This window comes from Dermacentor silvarum, chromosome 6 (assembly GCF_013339745.2).
Source record: "Dermacentor silvarum isolate Dsil-2018 chromosome 6, BIME_Dsil_1.4, whole genome shotgun sequence".
NCBI lineage: Eukaryota > Metazoa > Arthropoda > Arachnida > Ixodida > Ixodidae > Dermacentor > Dermacentor silvarum.
The window spans coordinates 110,939,374-110,962,880 of record NC_051159.1 but is presented as its reverse complement, the minus strand read 5'-3'; the positions used below and the strand labels follow the sequence as shown (position 1 = coordinate 110,962,880).

The following is a 23,507-nucleotide window of genomic DNA, read 5'->3' as shown; positions in this document are numbered from 1 at the left end:
ATGGAAAGGCAAACAATTCCACAGCACTGTCTGTAGTTATCTGGCGACACTGTTTCAAACCAGAATGTGCTAGAACATTTCGTCTGTTCTGTGGCACATTTAATCAGGGAACAGTATGATACAGTCAACTTTTGTTAATTCAACCCTGACAAGACCGACGAAATTGATTGAATTATCCGGTGGGTTTAATTAAACAAGATGCATAAGAAATGCCAAAACATAATGCCAATCCATTTGGCACTATTTGCCAGACTACCACGCCCCCCGAATAAATATGTGCGCCAACTTTCCATGTCTACAAGGTGGAAAACTAACATAGAAATTACATAAAGCTCCTAAACAAAGTAGAAATCTAGTGCCCACCCAATTTTTTTGCAAGAAAAGTAGGTGTCGCACAATGGCAACCAGTTTCCTTATGTCAGCTTTGCCGCACGGTTTTCCAAGGTCAGCATCGCTGCAGTATGTTTGTGGTAGGCGGTAAAGCTTACAAATTACGCGAAGGCGCTTTTGGTTTTGTGTCCGATTGCACCGTGCAGGCAATTTTTTGGCCCAATGTTCTTGAAAAAAAAAGGTGTGCATTAGAATCGGGTAAATACCATAATCGAACATTGTGAGCTACGGTTATTGGTTGAAATCTTCCTTGGGCTGGCCGAAAATGGGCATTTCGACGGATGATGACGTGTTCAAAGCATTTACTGTTCCCCTAAGCTCCATCGAGACAGACACTGCCACCAAAGGGGCCTCTATTGAGTTAATTCACTGTAGGGGTCAGGTGCGTGTGTGCTCACTGGTCAAGTTCAAATTATCTGGCGAAGGCCAATTTTAGGATGAAAATTTTAGGATGGGCCCGTAGAAATGCATGGGTTGCCGGCCGGGACCTTTGGTCGGGATCAAATTAGTCAAAAAATTGAATTAACTGGAGTCAAATTAAATGAAGTCTACAGTACAAGGAAGTTGCTATCACTGCAAACACCTTTGTGACAGCAGATAACAGTTCATAGCCACTGACCTGCCATGGTGGCTGAGTGGCTATGGCATTCTGGTGCTGAGCACAATGTAGTGGGCTCGATTATTTGCCGCAGTAAGGGCATTGTGGGCAAAAGTGTTGGCCAGAATGCTCATGCACCACACCTTGGAGTGCACATTAGAAAACCTTGGGTGGTCACAATTCATCTCGAGCCCTCCACCACAGCATCTCTCGTATCCATCCCTTGTCTCGCTTCCTATAAATGAGTGAGTGAGTAAAGTAAGTATGTAAAAATAAGTGACGAAAATAAATCCAAATAAACAAGCAAACACAGCCACAGAATGCCACAAGACCCATTTAGACACACAGTGGAGAAAGATTTTGCTGCCAGCAGTACTATTTGTGGTTCCATTCCTAGTATAGTCCTCAAGAACGGTAATCCCGAGACATATGCATGTAGTGGAACCTCGTTGATACGATTCTGCATAATACATTTTTCTGGATGATAGTTTTTTTTTTTTATTATTTTCCCGGCCAATAGGAGCAATGTTTTTTGATGCGGTTGATACGATCGCGTGTTCACCTGGAATTGATGATGCGACTGCAAACTGGTATTTCTGAAAGTAGCTTTATATTCAAGTGTACTAGATTAAATTACATTCCAACGACTAAAGTGTTAAAGAATTTTTCCGCGTGGACACCATAAAATCCCGGATCCTAGCCATAGACAGCTTCGCTGTAAAAAGAAAGTTTAGCATAAACTGACAAGCTATTTTAAGGTTGCTCAATAAAAGTGTGTTGGCTGCGGTTCGTGTGATGTCGAGTGATGCTGCTCTGCATAATGCGGGTGTTATGCGCAGCAGTTTTACCTGACGCGACAGGATGCTTTGCTAGCGAGTTTGTTACTGAGTTAGCCTGTTTTCTCACGTTTTAGGGCTTGCTTTGGATGATACAATTTTTGGATGTAACATTTTATTTTCTAGTTCCTGCGAAGATCGTATCAATGAGGTTCCACTGTACTGGCTAAAACTCTTTATTTTAGCTCTGATATTGTAACAATATGAAGTGTCAAGGAGATATGGCCTACTATAAATTCAGAATGGCTCTGGGCTAGTTTGTTGCTTAGCAACACACTCGGTATGGTACTGACAGGGATTACTCTGGCTTGTTTTACCAGCAGAATTATCAGTCCCCGAGCTCCCAGTTATCATCGGAAGCCAGCGCCAATGAGACATCCCACTGGCTACAGCAGAACCGCTTTGCAAACTTCACCCGGACTTTTGCTAGTTTTTCTGGTGAGTCACTCTAGTGTCTTGCTCAGTCGTCTTCCGCATTTTTCAATATTTCTTTTCCTCTCTGTGTACTGTAAGTGAGAGCATTCAGTGAAAGTGTTGTCTTTTGCAAAATTCATTTATGCATGAATAATGCTAGCTGCAAAGTGGCAGACAGTTTCAAGGCAAAGTTCAGGAGTAAACATTGATGCAGACGTGAACAAGATGTCACGTGAGTATGCTGCCTCTCCAATTGTGTGACACTGCCGCTCTCAATCTGCACCAAAAGCGATGTTTTATAAGAGAGGCCACACACATGAATCTGATTTGAAACAGGGATTTTTTTATGTTCCTACTGCCGTAGTCTGTGCCACTATATTGTAGCGATGCCTCTTTTCGTTTTTCACATTCATGAGTGATCAGTTTTGACGCTCCTCCTGGGGTGGAATGTCGCTCCGATTACTCACGAATGTGAAAAGGACAAAAAGGCATTTGCATTTAAAAAGGCATTGCTACAAAATAGCAGCTCTGTTCTTTGTAGTTGTTTTACTTTAGTCTTTGTGATCTGTCTTGTTCCTTCTTTCCTTTTTAGTTGCCTTTTGTTTCTATCCCCTCACCTCCTAAAAAGTAGGCAGACATTATATCCCTATCAGCATGGTTGCCAATTCTCGAGTGGATGAAGTCAAGTTGGGGGGTAGAGGGAAGGGGCAGGTCGCTGGCAATGACTGACCCTGTCAGTGTCAGGAGCCACCGTGTCAGTACCTACTTTGTCTTGATTTACTAAGAAAAAGGTGCAATACATTTGCCTGACTAGCACGGCTACCAATATGAATAGAGATACTGTGAACGGTTAAGGCCTACAAAAGAATTAAATTCACTAAAATAATGGAACTCCCTTTATGTTTATGACAATGCAACAGATCACAAAAAACAATGTGTAAATGAGTTATCTGCCAAGCATTATAAAAAAGAAATCTGGTCTATTTATTGTTACCCAGTAGGAAAAAAATGAAAAAGTCGAGCGAGTTGGCCGTCCTGACTGAGTCAAATCTGGACATGTAACATTTACTACACGTGAAATGTAGTGTTTACGACATGTAAAGTCGTGACTGCGCCGCTAAAAATTTTGGACGGTTGGCAGCCCTACCAACTAGTGGCAGTTGCCAGCCTGCTTCTTCTGTCACTTCCCTCTCTGTCCATTGCATATATGTGTTCAAACCAAATAATAATAGTAATAATAATAATGATGGTATGCTGTCTATATGAAGAGTACCTGTTACAGGGTCCCCAAGATAAAGATGGAAGAGCATTTTCCTGAAAAACCTGCGTGAAGCTAGTAACTCATCAGGCAGAACCCATGAAACAAATAGAGAAGTGCCTGGACTTGAGCAATCTTCTTTTCACTTGGGCCAACTGCTCAAGGAAACTAATTTGAAATGAGCCTTGGTACATCTAATGCACCAATGATTGTGTCTGTATTTTAGTGCTGATGCGGTTACCAAATTTCTTGAAGCGGGCATTTGGCTCAGTGCTCTAGCAGCACAAAGTACTGAGGGTTCCTTATAGGAACATCAAGTGTAATTATGTGTCGGCATTAGAACGCTCATGCAAATGAAAACCCAGCGACATCCGTCAGTTACCTTGTGGCATGGCAGAGGAGCAAGGAATGGAGAGGAGGAGGGAAGTGTGCGACATCATAAGTGGAGAGGAGAATGAAGGAGGGAGGGACAGGAGGGGAGAGAGGATGTGTGATGTCGCACCTTAGGAGCCAATAGGAATACAAGTGGTGCGTGACGTGATTCGCCTCTCACAGCTGGCAGACCGCCAGGTTAGAGGGGGGAATTATGCTGTGGCGCACTGCGGCGGACTTGACAGATTGCCTGTGGCATTTGACAGGCTCAGACATGTCTTGTGAAGGCGCGTGTTTGAGTTAATGCTGACACATTTCCATTGGATCAACCAATCATCATGATCGGCCATTAGTTTTTCTTCCAGTTAAACCACTTACTTATTCGCTCTGAGATTTTGCACAGAGGTAGCGTGTCCCAGCAGGTTTAGCTTAATTAACACCACATTTGCGGGAATTACTTGCCCCTTTTCGTCTGCAATAAATTCAAAGTGCGCGTCATCTGAACCGCAGATAAAGCACTAGTTTCACTGCAATGGAATGGTAGCGCCATCTTTCACCGCTATGGCAAAACATGGCATTTGCTAATGACGGTGATGGGCACAGTGATGGGCACAACATTAACAGATAGCAAGGTACTGGTGCCGGTATTGTAGTGGAGGTTAAAGTGAAATTGAATCGGGCTAGCCATGTAATTCATAGAGCACATAACGGGTGGTCTATTAAATTTACAGATTCAGAGCCAAGGGGAAGGAAATGCAGTTGAGGACGATAGAGAATTGGGTGTAGTGATGAAATCAGAAAATTTGCAGGCATGTGATGCTGTCAGCTGATGTCTGACAAGGGTAAGTGGAGATTGCTGGGAAAAGTGTTTGTCTTGCACTGGGGACTTAATATGGGCTGATGATGATCATCATTGTAATGGAGTCCAACACTGATTTCGCTGTCCATCCACCTGTTGTGTTGTTTCAGGTGCTGACATTCTGAGGCTCACAAGAGACGATCTCATCCAAATATGTGGTCTTGCTGATGGCATTCGGCTTTTTAATGCCTTACACTCAAAGTGAGTGTTGTCTGTCTTTGTTGTTTGTGTTGCTTTAGTGTAAAACAGTTGGCCTGTGTTCTGCTTGGCAGTTAATGCAATTTCCCGTGTTGCCTGTGCATGCCAAGTTCAAAGTTCATCCTATTTAGCACCTATGATGATCGCAGTTGACTCTGATGTGCAAACCATTTTCAATTAACAATTCTTTAAAATCTTTCAGGACTATTCGGCCACGGCTGACTGCTTATGTCTGTCTGCCCACGGAACATGGTAAGACATGGAGCTGCACGAACCTGTCTAGGCTGAACTTTAAAATGTTCAATTGAAATACAACACCTGCATTTCCTGGTGCTCGTGCAAGAAGCCACTTTGACCTCTTTTTTCTTTCTTTTTTTTTAATGCATCAGCTGGAAAGTCTTCCAGCCCAGGTATACTTTCAGTGCTATCCTCTTCTACATTGTGTGATGTGATTTAATTACATCTCGAATGTGTGTCACCACAGACCGAGAAATTTAGTGTCAAGTGAGAAGGTTGTTGGGTAACCATCGCTTGCTTAGAAAATTAATGCATGATGCCATACAGTCATGTCATTGCAGGATATTCAGAAGTACGAAAAGGTTCAATGTAATCAAACCTTGATATAACAAATTATTGGCTCTAGCTATGTAAATATAAAATATTTCCTGCCAGTATCAGCATGTAGTGAATACATACTCATAATGAATATCGAATACAGTAGAACCTCGTTGATACAATCCCATTACGTACTATTTCTCGGCGGCAACATTCGCTATTAAGAACACAAAAAATGACCCAATAGAGTTAAGCTTATTTTTTACTGATTCATACATTCCTGGAAAACACGATCTTGCGGCACCAACGTTCAGCACATTGCGAAACTGCGATCGTGTGATACGTTTCCTGGCCGCTAGATCCCATATAAACAATAAGGCGCGAGGCGCACGCGATTGAGAACTGTAGCTGCCTGCCGCGGCAGCTTCACCGCAATACCTGGCCCGCCCGTATCACACGAAAACGCATTCACGGCTGTCGCCGCCAACCCTATGCTATAAGCATCTTCACCTATCTGCTTCACAGTGCGTGATGCCATTGGAAGCGTACTGCACGCTTTTAATGAGTGATAATTCAAACTCGCTGCATTCCCTGCTGCATACTGCGATCGTGTCATAACTTTTCCGGTTGCGAGACCCCATGCAAACAAGACAAGGCTGGAGGCACGCGTGATGGAGGAGAGTAGCCGCTCGCCACATTAGCTTCCCTGCAATACTCGACCGCCCGTCTCGCATCAAAACACCGGCGCACACGCAGTTTATTTTTCTGGTACCAGCAAATCTCCTCCCAGGTCGTTGCACGCCGCATTCACCGCTATCGCTGCCAACTGTATTGCGATAAGCATCTTCATCTATCTGTTTTACAGAGCGTGGGGCATAGTGCTGTTGGAAGCGTACTGCATGCCTTTAGTAGGCGATAACCCAAACGCACCGCCATTCCCTGCTGCAGGCGGTGTGATGTAACTGTCACATTTCGCCAAGGGGCCATCTGGTGTCGCCTACCAGCTTGATTTCGTTTTAGTTTCCCGTCAGCGTCTAAAACTACGCAATAAAAAAAATGAAAAAAACGTGCCTCGGGCCACCGAAGCCAAGTTCGATGCGCGTTAGCGTCTCGGGCCTCGTGCCGCAACGATTCGCATTACGTAGATGTCAACTACAGTCTAGTCTGTCACATTTTTAGTTACTTCAGATCGTATGTTTTCCCGGTTGTTAAGTTTCTTCTCGCGTTTTTTCTAAAACATATGAACGAGGTTCTCTTGTATAACAAAAGTATTTTCTTGTCAGGTGCAGCTTTGTCATGACAAGGCTTGACTATATAATGCATGCTGCAGGGCAGCACCTGGATGCTTAAGTATACAGCCCCTCCCTCCCAAACTGGTCTTAGTTTTGTCCAAAATATAAGTTGTTTTAAGACACAATCCAAGGTGCAAATTTTCTAGAAAAGGTTTTCAAAAGTCATCTGCTCATGTTTCTAAAATTTGATTCAGAAATGTGACTGCTTAATAAAGACACAAAAAAAGTGCCCTGTCCTCACCATCTAATTATTGTGGGATAGATATTTGAAGCAGTAAATCTTTGGTGGAGGCCCGAACAACAACCTTCTCACATTGGTGGATTCGCGTGACTCTCCTCAAATTTTTGTGATGTTTACGAATTGGGCCTCATTTTGCAGTTTTAATCGACTTCCGTTAATTCGACCCGAACAGGACTGATGAAATCAATTGAATTATACAGCAGGTTGAATTAAACAAGGTGCATAAAAATGCCAAACACACTGCCAATCCATTTGACAGTATTTGCCAGACTATCATGCCCCCCGAATCAAACGTGTGCAACCTTTGTATGTGTATAAGGTAAAAAACTAACGTAGAAATTACATTAAAGCTCCTAAAGAAAGTAGAGATCTAACACGCACCAGATTTTTTAGCTAGAAAAATGCGTGTTGCACAATGATGGCTGGTTTTCTAAAGTCAACTTTGCCGCAAGGTTTTTGAGAGTCAGCTTCGCCGCAATACATGTGTTATGTGGTACAGCATATGAATGCCGCGAAGGCGGTTTTGGTTTCAGACCTGATTGCACCGCACAGGCAATTTTTGGCACAATTTTCATGGAAAAAAAGATGTGCGTTAGATTCGGGTAAATACCGTAATCACACATTGTGAGCTATGGTTATTGCTTGAAAATCGCCATAGGGCAGGTCGAAAATGTGCGTTTTCGACGGGCGAGATTGACGGGTTGTCAACGCATTCACTGTCCCCTAAGCTCCGCCAATGAGACACTGCCACTAAAAAGGTCGCTATTGGGGTCATTGTAGGGGTCAGGCACGTGCGTGCTGACTGGCCAAGTTCGAATTATCCGGAAAAGGCCAATTTAAGGATCGAAATAACGAAAGTTCCAGCCCATAAAAATGCATGGATGCCAGCCAAGATTTTCAGTTGAGATTGACTTAGCCAAACATTTAATTAGCCGGAGTCGAATTAACGGAAGTCTACTCTACTTATGTTCTGTAAAGTTTTAAAAAAATTCTGTTTGCAAAAAAGTTTTGTTTGTCGGTCTCTGAACCTTTCTTTGCCTCCTGATCTTGAAAGGATACAAGAGGGGTACTTTGAGCAAGTTTCTACAGACAAGTTTGTGGAGCTGGCAACAGCAAGGTCACTGAAATAGTGACTGTGATCATAAAACAACTTGTTGCTTGTCAGTCTTTGCTGTTCAAGTTTGGTGCTGCTTGTGTGCTACGTATAAGAGTAAATAACATTAATAAAGTGCCCAGGTATCCTTCAAAATCCGTGTGCTCAACGTAAATTTTAAAAAAGAAAGGCATGCTATTCCCTCTCTACTTGGTATTGTGCCCGCGGGATTTTACATATTTTGAAGCTCGCAGGTCGGCAGTTATGATCAGAGCACCGACTGCATGCAACTGACTGGCTTGCTCGCAGTACTAGCTTCTAAAGAGCCGAGTTGGTGATCGTGTGATTGTCCATTATGGGAACTCACCTTTACCCTTACTTTTGGTAGGCTACACAGCCCTGCGTGAAAATGCGAATGTTAATCATGAGTCCTATATTGGAGGTTCTCCTTTTTGTTGTTTTTTGCTGCATGGCTCATCTTTACCGTTTCATTCTTTCTGCTGAATCTCTGCTGTAAGCGTCAGCTTATGCTTCCTGTGATCAATGGCAGAGCATCCTTTCTGCTGGTGTTGGGAACTGACACAAAGAATCTGAGGATTCAAAGACACCTTTAGTTAGTAAGCACATGGTCTTGTTTTGAATTTATGGATGCCCTTAGATGCATGAAACAGTAACAGTTAATCCACATGTAAGTTACTAGATACTTATATGCTCTCTTTCATCACCTAATGTGTTTAAAGCTGTTCAGGGGTATATTTAGTGCTGCTTTTGTGGGAAATATCTGCTGCCACTGAAATAGGCCACAATTCTGTGCTGTTTCAACGTGACTGTTGCCTGTCTTTGGACCGTTCAGTGTTCCGGGCTGTGTACCTGAGGAGCCTGACTGTGCTGGAACTGCTGAGCAAGTTGACATCACTGTGCAGTGTCTCCCCTTTCACCGTTCATGACATCTACATCGACGGTCCCTCTGGAATTCATGTGCTGGTCACTGATGAGGTTGGCATTTTCTGCACTGCAGTTGATTGGCATGTACTGTACCGTGTTTCTTGCTTGCCAGGCAATGCTGTGGAACCACAAGCAGTAGTGCGACCATAGAAGTCTCACTCCGTGTGTTTAACAGCGCATTTGTTTAGCTGCAGTATTTTCTGCACAATAACTACTACTGACTATATTACAACTACAACTCGTGGATGTAAGGGTACGTCAAATTGCGTATTATTGGTGCATTTTTGTGGTTCCAGTATGCGACATGCTATGTTTCGATAGCGTGTGAAGGCTGTGTGTTGTGGCCACAGGTTTAAGAAACTTGTCGCTTCGCTCATTCGAGGGTAAATAGTTTCTTACCTGCAACACCTTCCATGGAACAATACATAATCTATTGCGACATAAAAGCATGAGAATTAATCTTGCATCGAATTGCGTCATGGATACCTATATATTTCTTTAACAATGTGACGCACTACTTTTTGGTCGAGAATGTAAGCAGTGAGAGAAGTGTCTCTACCCTTCGTAGTGTTGCCTGCAATGTATGAACCGAAGTACAATTAAACCTCAATATAACGCACTTTAATACAATAAAACCTCGATAATTCGAATGCCACCGGACTATGAAAATTCTTCGAATTAAGCGGATTTTCAAATTAACCGAAATGAATAAAAAAAAGAAAACAAGCAAGAACTTGCCACAAAAAGAATTATTTTCATGTCCGAGAAAGATTATTTTCCTTTATTTTAGAAAGATTATTTTCTTTATTTTCCATGTCCGAGAAAGATTACTCGAAGTAATCACTGATGCGGGATTACTTGGCGCGGTAGCTCGCCGCCCCAAGTGCCATGCTCTCCAACTGCCTCCCAACACATAGCATATAAATATCACTCGCACTGCACACAACAAAGTTGCGGACGATGTTCGCGGAATCGATAACTGCCGCTAAAGCGGGCGTGCGGGTGCTTGACTCCAAAAATTTGGATTTGCTGGATATTCCGGCTTTCAAAAATGCACCGTCAGGGTTCCCATTGAGTTCATGCATTCTCGCACTCAATTTTTCGGACGAATTGAGACCCCAAAGTTCGATTTTCCGGACTAAATCGCTCGTTCCGAGCCACGCTACGAAATCTTGGAGGACGCTATGTTGGATTTTGCACTGGCTTGGATTCTAGTGGCTCGCTCTATAGCCTCCAAGATTGGGAGGCGCGCGATATTAATAAAGAGCTCGCACCATCCTCCAGTCTCGGAGGCCACGCCCACTCTTCATTGGCTGACAAAACGTTTCAGAGTACTGCACTTTTTCTTTTTTCTTTCTAGTATATGCGATCAGCACTATTGTCATGACCATTTATTGTGGGACGTTTTTTTTTATTGCGATAGCAGTTATATGGACACTTCAAGCGGATTTGTGCCGCCGCCGTCGCGAGGTTCCGTGTAAAGTCAAAGGGTGATAAAATCGTCGCCGCGTGCCGTATGTGCAAGTGAAAATGCGCATGGGACACGCGCTTTCACGGAGAGCGAACGCATGGCTGAGCACAAGCGCGACTTCCTCTGTCGCGCCAAAGACCGTGGGGATATGGGAGGGAGGGGGGGAGGCGACGCTGTGCTGCGGCACCTACGGTGGGCGTGCCACAGCCGTGCAGGCACCAAACGCGTATCTTGCAACCGGGCACAAGGGGAACTGGCGACGCAATCTCCCACGCGAAAGGAGGAAAGCGGGAAGGCAGAGCGGGAGGGAGGGAGGGAGGGGTTGTGGCTTCTGCTCTGTGAGCAACTTTGTGCGGCGCCGGGCTGTCGGGCGCACCATATCTTGAAAGCAATCTGCAACACGGATCCTACCTTTGTATGCGCTGTGCTTTCGCCGCTCAGTTTCCGTTGAAGTGATAGACCGCACGAACCTTCACTCGCTGCGGCGGCCACGCTCGTTGGCGCCAGCGTTTTGACAGTGGTTGTCTGCGATCATCGAGTGTGATCTATTCATGTTTGCTTGTGCGCGCTGACGCCACGCTTGTTAATTCAGTTAGTTTTTTTTTTTCTCTCTAAAGTTTCGGTTGCTATTTTGAACGTGGCGTGTACACTGAGCAGGTGTCTCGAAGACCCATGTCTCGGTGATCGGCGCTACCTCCTGTGCCTTCGCGAGAGCTAAGCGGTGCGAAGCTCGTTTCTTTCTCCATGGTCAACTCCATTGGCGGAGATCGCCAACGCGGTGACGTTCGTGTCGACTGTACACGGAGACGACGTTACTGCTGCGCATATCCAAGCAAGTCAATCCCCTCCAAGCGTAGTATGAGGCAGGGCATTATATTAGATTTTTTTGAAGCCGCACTAAGAGGCCTAATAATTCTTTCTTTTTTTTGGCCGAACGGGTTTTTCGGACTATTTTTCAGTCCCCACGACCTCGGAAAATCGATTGGCGACTGTACGGAGCTCCCTAACCTAACAGCCGCAAGTTGCTGCCAGCCAGAAACTTTGAATTATCCGAATAGAGCCACGCGGCCCATTCAAATTATCCGATAGAATTTGCATCGAAAATGACGGGACAGCTCAAATTCTTCGAATTAACCGAAATTTCGAATTAACCAAGTTCGAATTATCGAGGTTTTACTGTATAATGGAACTCGCAATATAACCAAGTATTTAACGTTTTATAGCTTCTTGTCCAAAAAACACCATGTATTTATAACCTCAATATAACGTAGTATGTTTATACACGACTTCAATAACACAAAATTTCACTGCCGCCGCGAAGGAATACAGAGATAATAAATGGAAGCTTCCGTGGACGCAGATGGTCAAATGGTTGAATTATAAGTGGCTGCTTGCGAATGCACCTCTCAAATCATGCGCTGCACGACCAAGAGCAACTGCCGAAAAGGAGCAGCGTCATGTTTCGTATAAAGTCCAAGTGCGATAAGATCTTATCACGTCCTGCGCGCTATGCTTCGGGTGCAAGTGAAAGCATGCGAGGGTGAGCGGAAAGGGATGGTGGCTTGATGAGCGCTGTCTTCCCGTGCGAGCAAGGGGAAATGGGGGAGGCAAGCTTGCTCGCGGTAACGTGAATAAGCGCATGCAAGTGAAGGGAAGAAGTGGGGGCATATTGTCATGCCTGTCATTTTCTAGCACGGCCGTGGCTGCGTATTGCTGTCAGCACGGTAGAGGGCATTAAGCTCAAACCCCAAGGACGCTTGCAGACGTGTGCAAGGTTGCACCTATGCGCCTTGTGCCTGCTGCGCCTCGCAAGGAATGGCGGTTTGCATCCACTAGAGACGCACAACAGCACACGCTCACTGGGCTTACTCGTAAACATTAGCAGTTGCCACTTCGTACTTTGTTATTGACAGTATTTCAAAATGCTTCATTATCTATAAATGTAATTGTTATATTTTCAGAGCTCTTAGACCAGCACAAAAAAAAAAAGAAAAATCAGAAATGTCGTGCATCAAGGCCATGTGTGACCATGAATTTGCTGATAGAATTAGTATTCGAATGTTCACTGTTCAATTCGTATTTGTGTATTTTAGTATTCACATACCTTTAAAATGTAATTTACATTTGCATTTTCTTGTTTGTATTTGCGTTTGGGGAGGTTACCAATAAACATGTGTGACCAATACTCCTGTTTTGTACGGTAAGTACAAAACAGGAGTATTGGTCGATACTGAATATGGGCCTACCCCTGGCTTTGAGGGGAACAAAAAAGATTCACCGACGACTACGATACTCCCTAATGGAAATTTTGGGCACAGTTATTTAGGCGTTTTGAATTTGCAATATATTGATGGCAAAGAATTTTGATTCTGAATGACCAAGTTCTGTCGGTGGCGGCGCTTAGCCTCTGCTCGGGCAGCTCGTTTAGCAGCTGTGCCAGACAAAGCATTTACACTGGTTGCATGGCTCATTGTTCAGAAAGAAAGCAGGAACGTGGGGCTCGTGTGGAGTGCATTGTCTAGCGGCGGTGGCGCAGGCGTAGTAGCGCATGCACAGTGGGTCCAAAGCCCACACCAGTGCTGTGTTTCCATATATGGTATGGGTGGACACGCTTGCCGCCTGCTTCCTCACGTCCTCCTCACCCTTTCGCCATACTCTCCTCCTCCACTTTCCTCGTCATGCTTTTGCTGCACCCTTCTCCACTTTCCTCCTCACGCTCTCTTCGCTGTCGCCATCTTTCATGGTGATGTTGACGAATGATGTAATTGATGTTGATGAAAGACCAAACGCTCCATGTTTGCTCTTTCATCCTTCACTGTGCTTGTTTGCTCGGTTACGTTGAGGGACGCTGACGCTCAGTGCAGTAACAGGCGCCTAAGAGCTGCTCTATAAAAAGCCGTATTGACGATCCCAGCAGCAAAATGTTATATAAAATGTTGAGGAAATTATGGAGTAATACAAGCATTACAACTATGCTAAAGTGTAGAGAATAGTTCAGAAGGGAATCAATATCCAAGGACACCTAAGTACTTCTTATGAGTTGTGAATGAGAAAGCATTAATGTCCACTTCAACGCCGCTCAGTGGTCCTTTGAGTTATGAACTCCTGACGGGCAAGTGAGCACATTGAGATGCTTGGTGCATTTTCATTTGGCCTTACCAAGGCACACTTAGAACGCAGGCAATACCATGCATGGACAAGGAACGTGTGGATAGCACAGGCTTTTGAGAGCGAGGGTGACGTGGCGTCCGGCGATGCCCTTTCCCCTCATGCAACACCTGGTGCACTAATGCGGCAGCAGGTGCTCCCTTTCGCTCACTCTGCTCCGTCAAGGATAGCTCGTGACGTGGCTTTGCAGCCAATGGGAAGTGAGGTGCCGTTTCGCTCCTACAGATAACAGACGGCGGCTTTTTTGCTCAATGGGCCATTTGACATTTTGCATCATAACAAAAAATATAATGCAGTTAACTACAGAAAATAATTTATTTGATCAATATGCTAATTCGTTAACACAGACTAAAGCCGCATGGGAACTGCAAGGAATCTTGTCTGGGAATGGCTGCCATTCACTTACGATATACCACAGCACATAATCAGTGCTGTCTAAGACATTTTTTATGCAGGACTAGACGTGTAATAATTATCGGGCAATGAGCGGCATGCACTGGGCACTCAAGGTACACACAGGCGATCAGTGTGGCTTACTGTAGGCATCCTCGCATGATGGATAGTGTCACAAATAATTCCACCGCAGTGTCAAGATCAGTATGAACAGCGTCGTGGCCGTGGAACAAAGTTTTTAGTAAAAGTTAAGTTTCATTTGTCGTGGTTGCACTGTTTCACTTTCTCTTCTTGGAAACGAAACGGTGCAGTGCTGCCGTGCTTCCATTTACTTCCACGTGTTCTATCACATCGTTTTCGGATGGGGCGCTGAAGTCAAGCTAAGACCTGCTGATTTTGCACTCCAAGACAGTAGTAACACACTTTTGCACGTTATATGCGAAGTGCGTGCATTCGCAATGGCAACAACAATGAAAATGGCGACACCTCCGCTTTTTTTTCCCTTGCCCCATGGTGGCCAGACGACGAGTGAAATTGTGCTGAAGACTGCTATATAAGACAAGGAGGACTTTTACGCTTTTTTTTTTTTTTTTTGAAGAAAAGCTCAGCGTATAGTATTCGGGTTTTTACAGTACAGAGTTGGCATTAATTCAAAGCATGAAGTTTCTAATGAAACAGTAGAGTAGAATTTTGGTTAAATTACGGTTGATCTGAATTTAGGGGTGATACAAATTCAAAAAATGCTTTGGTATGAACACTGTGCACATTATTTTAAAAAAAAATTGTTGGTTATCTGAATACCCTTTCGTTCATCATCACGGGTGATACAAGTTCATGAGCTGTGACTGCCAATGAAGCCGTAACATATTTTATGCTATTGCGGTGAGGAAGCATGCTCCAATGTGTAGATGGTTGATATATTTGTCATTGTCAAGGTTGTTCGTATCATCTGGCTGTGGCACAGCTCATTGGTGCCTTTTCTCCACTACGCAACCAGCTATCTAGTTTCAATTTATTATTGAGTTGAATGAATGATAAAGTGCAACATATTGCTTTTTGAGGTCAACAGTATATTGAATTCACTTTGCAGGTGGTCCGCAACATGCCTGACGAGTCAATGTATGCCATGGAGCTTCTGAGAGGTACGGCCACTTTAAGACTATGGCTGCATGTTGTCAGTAACATTTACTGTTATCTGGCCTGTTTGAGGTTGTGTGTATGATGAGCATGCACTAAAAACGCCTACCACTCAATTTTCTCAGCACATATCTTTTGAGTCCAAAATATGTTGTCATGGACATGTAAGTGAGGAAAAAGAATCGTAAGCTGCGAGTTTCAAGTGTGCAAAAACTTAGCATAAGCCTTTATGAGTTACGCAAGGGTCTTTCTCAAGCTTTGTAGATGTACGTGAGTACTTCACATTTGCAAAGCAGGCTCAAAAGCTTTACAGGAAGCCAATTTTTTACCTGGCTCCTGAATGTTGTGGCCTCCTTTGGCTACATGAGATTTCCTGCCTCAGGAAATCTCACTGGGGAAAGGCTGTCACTTGACTCCAGCCACTCATTCCTGATTATCTTGACTGGAATGTTGCATTCCACGCCCGTTGCGCATATTGTGAGCTCCTTGAGGGGCTCAAGTTGAATGTTAAACAAGCAGAAGTGTGTTGCATCATATCAACCTTGCGTCACTGAGGAACATAAAGGAATAAATCACAAGCTTTTGATGTTTTCAAGGAACTGGTTTTGCATATGCTAAAGTGGAAGCGCTGTGGGCATCTGGTGCGCGGCATACTTAATGTTCTCCACATTGAATTTGCAAAGCCTGCACCATCTGAAACAAAAAGGGCCTAGTATATATGCTTCCGTATTTGAACCATAGAGTGCAGCATTTACATTGATTCTCTGGCTCCCTACATAGAGAAATCTACAGTTTTGGCAGGAAAAAATGTGGGGGCTAGTCAATTCTGTCATTTATTGAGACAGTGCATCACTTTCTAATTTCCTACATTACGTCGATCTCTTCAACAGGCCCAGATGATGAAGTCTACAGCCTGCTTCTCAAGTCATATGGAACCAACACGAGGACATGATGAATTGCTTGTGTAGCTATCTTTTCCATCTTTAGTTGCATTGGTTTGCATGTAACGGTTTTGGCCTTACTGGCTTCATTCTCTCCATACCATCTGCCAGGAATTTCTTGAAAATTTTCACTGTATCCCGGTACATCAAACGCGTTTATTTTGGGCAATGCAGTCTGCTGAACTTGCAGCAAACAAATGCTTCGGGGTGCTCTGCTATAGGCATGTGAACTTGTTTTGAAAAATGAGCCTTGCAGCATCAGCATGTGACAAGGGTGGCTGGAAGCAGTGTTCTGACGTGATTTTTCTAATGGTTTACTGTGCACAATTGTTTCACATGGTTTAAAAGTACATTAAATGACAAGTTGGTCAATTTGTCCACATACATGGTGGTCTAGATTTTGGCATCTAACAGGTATATATAAACATAAGATTGGTCTCGTGGCTCAGGCGTGGCTCAGGCACGGTGAGTTAGAGGGCCTCCTGAGATGCGAAGTCCATTTGGCTGCAGCATCAATGAAGAGAAATCAACATGCTGTCAATGCTATGCGTAATCGCCTTGGTGGTGGAGCCAGAGCGGAGTTCCTGCTGAACTGCTGTGTGTATGCACTGATCGGAGTGGAATGGGCAGTAAATGTCAAGCTAATGTTAACTAATATTTTACTGGATGCAGGCTAATGCTCATCTTGCCAGCATTGTTAGATGCCTGGTAGCCGTCTGATTGTTCCTTTTATCAAGCAGGAGTGCTGTGTCATGCCAACATGTTGCACTCACGTATAGTTAGAACATCGTCCAAGGAGTCCAAGCATAATGCTGCCAAATGTCAATGATGCTTTCTATTGCTGTCAATGCTTGGCCTTTTGGGCAAAACTGCCAAATTTTTTTTTTACAGAGCCCACACCCTGTAAACTTTGAAACATCAATATTGAGGCCCACAGCGAAGTCTAGGAATGCACATCCCCACAGCTGTACATTGCCTAAAGACCCATGCCTGCTGTTTGATTAAGAAAACGCAGTAGGTACTGTGGTTGATATACTGGCTACCCACACAAAGGGTTGAAGCTTGAATCCCACAGGTGTCATGAAAATTGTTATCTAGTTTTTAACATACAGTCCAGTCTGTGCCCTTCCCCCATTGATCCAAAATTCAATTTTCTTTCTTAAAGAATGATTTCTCACATAGTTAACTGACATTTTTTGCATTATTTACAGCCAAGATGGGACAGGACACTTGTCTTATGCTTGGTGGAATTGAAGAGTTTCAAGTCGAGGCCTTTTTCTGAATACGGGGTTAGGAGAAAAGTTTGTTAATACTATGTATCTGTAGTAATTGGCCACGTGACTGTCACTCTGAGTATGGTGTTAAATGGTTATTGTAGTACCATTTGCAGAGAAGAAACTTGTGCTGAACAGTCTGTTCACAACATTGTCCTACTGTCACTTTCAAATGTGGTCGTTGAGAACTGCTGGCAGCAGTGTCCCAGTGCTCCTGTGTATGACCCAGCACTCTACGGACTGATCCTTGCTTTTCTTCCTTTTGATCTACGTGACCATTGATTTGCCTTAGTATAGAAAGTGCTGTGTTGTTTTATCTCAGTGCCTTAAATATATGTAATCAGGCCTGTTAAGTTATCCACATTGGGAGCCAAAAACACTAGTTGCATGCAGTAAATTGAGCCAGTCGAGGCGGTATTCTTCAGAGATCACTGTTTCTCAAGGTAAAAGAATAGATATTCATTTTGATTCAGTTCTGTACCCTTAGTCAATGTATTATGACCCGTCTGCACAGTGATGCTGTTTTATATGCAGCATGCAAAGAATTACCAGCATTCTTGCCTTGAGCCTCATGTGTGTGCCTGGCAGATGTATTGAACTGACTTATATGTCGAGTTATTGCTTTGTAACCATGTGGAAGAAATTGTTGCCTGCAATGTACATTAACTTCTGCTAAAATTCTGTCACTGATTCGTAGAAAACCAAACTGTGAGATGCTCCAAACAATTGAATGTGCTCAGACATTGGTTATCACTGGAAATCGCTGCGAAAAGCACTTAGGAGGAGAAACATTTGTGTTTTCCCACATACACATAATTTCACTAGCACTGTATACAACTCGGGGCACGTCGGATGCCGACTTCACCTAGTGACTGAAATGGGCAACATGCTTGTTGCTGTCCCGTTGGTGTTCTGTCGCCATGGTTGCCACAGTGACCTAATGACCGAACTTGCTTGCATTCCATTTTATTAAGTGCCATAATCTGCCACTAGGTGTCACTAATGAAATCTCCTCCCCTACTTTTCTATACATGTTTTTCACCGTGTGATGTCTAGTTGCTTGTTTGTGCTGCCACTAAAGAGACTCTCCTCCTAAGTGCTTCCTTCTGCTGGAGATGTGCACAGATGTTAACAGTTCCATCACTTGTATCAGTATTGCGTCAAGACCAGTATGTGCTGTCTTGTTTGCAGTGTTGTAATGACTCTTGCGTGGTGCAGAATTTTAATATTTCTTGTGTATCGTTTATTTGTCAAAGTTGTGCAGGTGTGCAACAGCTCTTAGGAAGAAACACAATCATTTTTTGTTCACGCTGTTTTTTTTATTATGGTGGGGCCCTATTAATTTAATGTGCTCCACAGTTGCAAGGCATGTGTTGTCATCTTAGCACCAGAGTGTGACTGATTCATGGGGTCATCACTGATTCATTTTGTTGCAATCGTTTCTGGTTTTAGTTTTATATTTGACATTTTGCTTTTTGCCGTTTCATGCTAAGAGGAGCTTTCACTGGTTTTGTATAGTGGATACTAACGGCAGAACTGTTTTAACCATGCCAATGTGTTTTTCATGAGCAAGTTGATACTTGATGCTGAAGAAGCAGGTCGGCAGACCTAAACACTGTGCGCCTGAAATGACCTTTATGCTAGCAGCTCATCTTTTAAAGCAGTTGCTTCCATGTTGATGTGCCCATGCAATGTTACACCAGTTGGTCCTTTAGCTTCAAATGTAAAGCCATAGCTTCTTGTGCATTCACATTTGTTTGCACACTGAACTGTCATTTTTTCTTTCTTTTGTTTTTGTTTAGAATGTAACGTTAGGTGTTTTGACTCTCATTTTCTGGGAAAGCATTCTGAAATGGTACAAAGACATCTTCATTCTCTTTTACTTGTGTGCAACTCATTTCTAGTATTTTCCAAGGTATGCTAGGGTGCCATTGACATTTGGTGCACAGTCAAGAATACATAGCATTTCTTCTTTTTTTTTTTACAAAAAGGAACATACGTGTAGATCACATTTGACAAGAATAAGAAAATAATGTGTAGCCTCATCCCAGCTCTCTAAAGAGTCAACAGAACTTCTAGCTTTACAAGGCCTGTTGCACTGTTCTGCTTAGGTTGCCTCACTGTTGCTTTGCTCCATCAAATCACTAAGGTCATTGGGCCACCTCGCAGTTATCTTGACACCTTGACTATATACCCCAGTGTTGCCAACCATTTTTTGGGAAATACCCTATGTCATAGTCAAAATTACCCTGCTTTACCCTACAGAATTTTTTTATTACCTACATTTTACCCTACGCCTAAAATAGCACAGTGCAATAATAATAACTTACAGACTATACTTCACAATACGACGTGATAGATGTGCGCTGGCGCTAAAATCGGTAGTAACTGTCATCGAAATAATTAGCAAAAAAATGTTGCAGTTTCGCCCGAAAGGCGAAACATCAGTTGCGATAGCAAATTAGTAGAGAGCAATACGGAGTAGGGATAGTAGTTTTATCGGCTACATAAACTTGACACATTCGCTTGCTAACCGAGTTAACAAGCGTGGTGTCAGCGCGCACAAGCAAACATGAATAGATCACACTGGACGACCGCAGACAACCACTGTCAAAACGCTGGCATGTGGAAGGGCGGCTGCCACAGCGAGCAAAGGTTCGTGCGGTCTATTGCTTCAACAGAAACTGAGCGCCGTAAGCACAGCACATACAAAGGTCACAAACGTGTGGAGGACGCTTTCAAGATACGGTGCGCGCAACAACACCGACAGCCCGCACCGGCACAAAGTACAAGAACACCTCTGTTGGCAGAGTAGAATCTGCCCCCCTCCCCCCCCTCCCTCCTGCACTGCCTTACCGTTTTCCTGCTTTCGCGTGGGAGATTGCGTCGCAAGTTCCCCTTGCGCCCGGTTGCAAGATACGAATTTGGTGCCGCAGCACAGCATCGCCCCCCCCTCCCTCCCATACCCCCACGGCCTTTCGCTCGACGGAAGTCGCATTTGCTCTCCGCCATGCGTTCGCTCTCCGTGAAATCGCGCGTCCTCCGCGCGCTTTCACTCGCACATATGGCGCGCGGCGATGATTTTATTGCCCTTGGACTTTATACGGAACGTCACGGCGACAACGACGGCAGAAATCCTCTTGAAGTGTCCATATAATTGCTATCGCAATAAAAAAAGCACATATCAAAAGCCAGCATACGCGCCTTTGTGCACATCGTCTCCTATAATTGAAAGGGAGTGATACAGAGAGAGAATAAAGTCTTTATTGAGCAAAAGATTGGCGTGTGGCTTGCTGGCCGGTGTGGGTTGTTGTGTTGCATATAGGAAAAGGCGATAACGAAAAAAAAAAACGTAGCAAATCAAAGTAAGCAAAGCAATACCACAGGATCGGCGCTCCGCACAGCTCAGATTCTAACGGCTCCTAAACTGTGTATAGGAAAATAATTGAAAGGTGGGCGAGGTGGTTTGATTTCAAGATGTAAAAGACGGCGCAAACCAACCAGGCATAAAGTGAAGAAGAAAACAATAAAATGCAGTTGCGAGTTCAGCGCCCGTCTTGATCTTTCTGAAGAAAGAACAACAATGCTAACACAGAGATATGTGAAGTCTGATCTTTCGGCTCTGCCCTGTGCTGGTGAGATGTGAATTAAAACAGCTCCAATTTTATTCAAAGGAAGATTTAGTTTTCGGATCTGTGTCGAGAATAGCACCGTCGGAGATGTCGCGTCAATTGGCTAGTTTTTAAAATCACTCGTCAACTGTTCATTTTTCGCTGATAGTTGACGAGCAAAAAGTTCTTTCTCAGGTTTTACGTGCCAAAACCAGTTCTGATTATGAGGCACGCCGTGGTTGAGGGCTTCGGATTAATTTTGACCACCTGGGGTTCTTTAACGTGCACTACAACGCAAGCACATGGATGTTTTTGCAAAAAGTGGAAATTATCCTGCACCTGGTAAGAAAATCGCATTACCGCCCTACTACCCTACACTGCCCGAAAAATTTTCAGAATACCCTACAAGTAGGGTAATTATCCTACGGTTGGCAACACTGTATACCCCCCTTCAGTGGATGCAGGGCTTTTCTCAACAGCCACACTGTTCTGTCTCCCCATATTTCTTTATTATTATTATTTTATTTAAAATATTAGTCTGCTTTCTCCAACATAAATGAATGAATCATGCCTTTGTATGGCTTGCTGAGCTGTTAATTGGCCTTCTATGTGGAAAGGCTGCTCGAGTTGGATTTTTCACCGAAATGTCGTGAGATAGAGTTTGTGGCTTCTAATGGTTTCTCCATTTCACTGCTGAAGCATTGTGGTGTAGGGCTAGAATGTCGTGTGTGAAAAAAAAAGAAAGAAAGCTAACAAATACCACTACTTAACAATGTCTATCTTAGTCATCTTTGCAGTTTGTGGCATTCCCAATATACACTGTCCCTCTCTGTTTTTGCTTTTGGATAAATGGCTTCACAGCGTTGTCCTCTTGTGAATAACCAACTGGCTTTGGGTGCAAGAGAAGTGCTGATAATGGAAAGACTGACGAGTTTTTGACTCGGTGATATGTAGCATTTTTGATGTGATGCTTGCACAGTGGATTGTACTTAGAAGCAGGGAGAAAACAAAGAAATGCACTGTTCTGAAGAACCGGCCATCACAAGACGAAAGAGCTGCGAGCATGTTGCAGCTGTGAGATACAAAGTATTGTATATATGCATCTGCATATTGTTAATAGTTGTTTGAGTTATACAGCCATATTTTTTTCTATTTGAAGTTCTTATTTCTTTTAGGTCTCTATCATAGGTGCAGTTTGAAATTACTTAGGCAGCTGGAGGTATATTTTTTTTTCTCGGTATGGCATTGTGCAATAAGTTTTACTTTTTGGTCCATCATGGGTAGGGATAACTGGTAGGGCCTGCAGGGAACTGATTTCTATTATGTTTTTTACAGCTTGCCTCAGTCACTTTTTCGGATCATTTGGTGGTGCTCAATTTCATTTATTTTGTGGCATTTCATGTTGGGGATCTCGTCTGAAAACTTCATTGTGCCTGATGGATGGGCTGATTGTACAGCTACTGGTTTTTTATGCTTGTCAATCTAGCGAATTTCACAATGGCGTTTTTTTTTTTTCTTTTTCATCAATGGCAACCTTTGATCTTTAGCATCTTTGACCTATCTCATAAACAAGTTTCTACTGTTTAGTTGTAGTTGTACACGGTGTTGTTCACTTCACCAATGTGACACCAATGAAGTGTCTTTTACTTACTCCAGAAGCGCGTGGTTGACGCCCTGGCACTTGCTTTTTCCTTTTATTGTTTGTTTATTACCGGTGTCTGTTGCTTTTGTGGTGTGTGCCGCACGTCATCGGTTGAAGAGGGTTAGTTTTATGGTCAGTCATATAGAGATGAAAAAACGAAAAAAAAAAAGAAACGATAAGACATCTCCGTTCACGTTGACCTGCATTGTTCATGTTTTGTGCACTCGGGCGCAAAGATGTAGTTGGGCACTGCGTTTGTACAGAGAGCTCTATTTTTTCCAAGACGGAATAATAAAAGAGTCTAGGCACGCGCATTGCTTCATGGAGTTCTTCCTGTCTACTTGAATTCGCGGAGAGTGCGAATTCCGCCAACCACACGCAATCTGCTACACACGCAGCTAGTCAACCAAACTTTAGAAGACGTACACACTGCGCACCTGTGAATGGAAATATGTATTCTGCGTGGTTCCTGTGAACGTGTAAGGCTGAACACCCCTCTTTGATATTTATTGTACAGGTTTTTTCTTGAAGGACACCTCCGACAATTCTGCCAGTTTATCCATAGACGTATATCTCTTGCACAGATTTCTGTTTTCGCCCGAGCGCATTTCCGAGTTGCTGTAATGTGTGCCTAAAGATCACGCACTTCGCACGTACAGCGCGAAGTGCGTGACCGCAATCTTATCGCACTTGGGCTTGATACAGAACCTCGCGGCGACGACGATGGCAGAAATCCGCCTGGAGTGTCCTAATTGCTATCGCAGTGAAACAGAGATGCCGCAGCCAGAATGCAACCCGTGACCTCGCGCTCAGCATCAG

The 23,507-nt window shown here is 43.7% G+C and overlaps 1 protein-coding gene across 5 annotated transcripts in view; it reads left to right on the top strand.

Moving 5' to 3' along the window:
- Positions 1-23,003, top strand: part of LOC119455847 (transcription factor CP2-like protein 1) — a 148,685-nt gene extending 125,682 nt beyond the window's left edge. For 3 of the 5 annotated variants that reach the window (XM_049669360.1, XM_049669359.1, XM_037717355.2), the window contains exons 15-20: positions 2,145-2,262; positions 4,838-4,928; positions 5,128-5,177; positions 8,960-9,102; positions 15,174-15,225; positions 16,111-23,003. In XM_049669360.1, the coding sequence (XP_049525317.1) occupies positions 2,145-2,262; positions 4,838-4,928; positions 5,128-5,177; positions 8,960-9,102; positions 15,174-15,225; positions 16,111-16,172 (516 nt within the window). In that variant the 3' untranslated portion in view covers positions 16,173-23,003. The remainder of the gene's footprint in view (positions 1-2,144; positions 2,263-4,837; positions 4,929-5,127; positions 5,178-8,959; positions 9,103-15,173; positions 15,226-16,110) is intronic. The other 2 variants (XM_049669361.1, XM_037717357.2) reach the window with 2 other exon arrangements.
- The last annotated feature ends 504 nt before the right edge of the window (positions 23,004-23,507 follow it).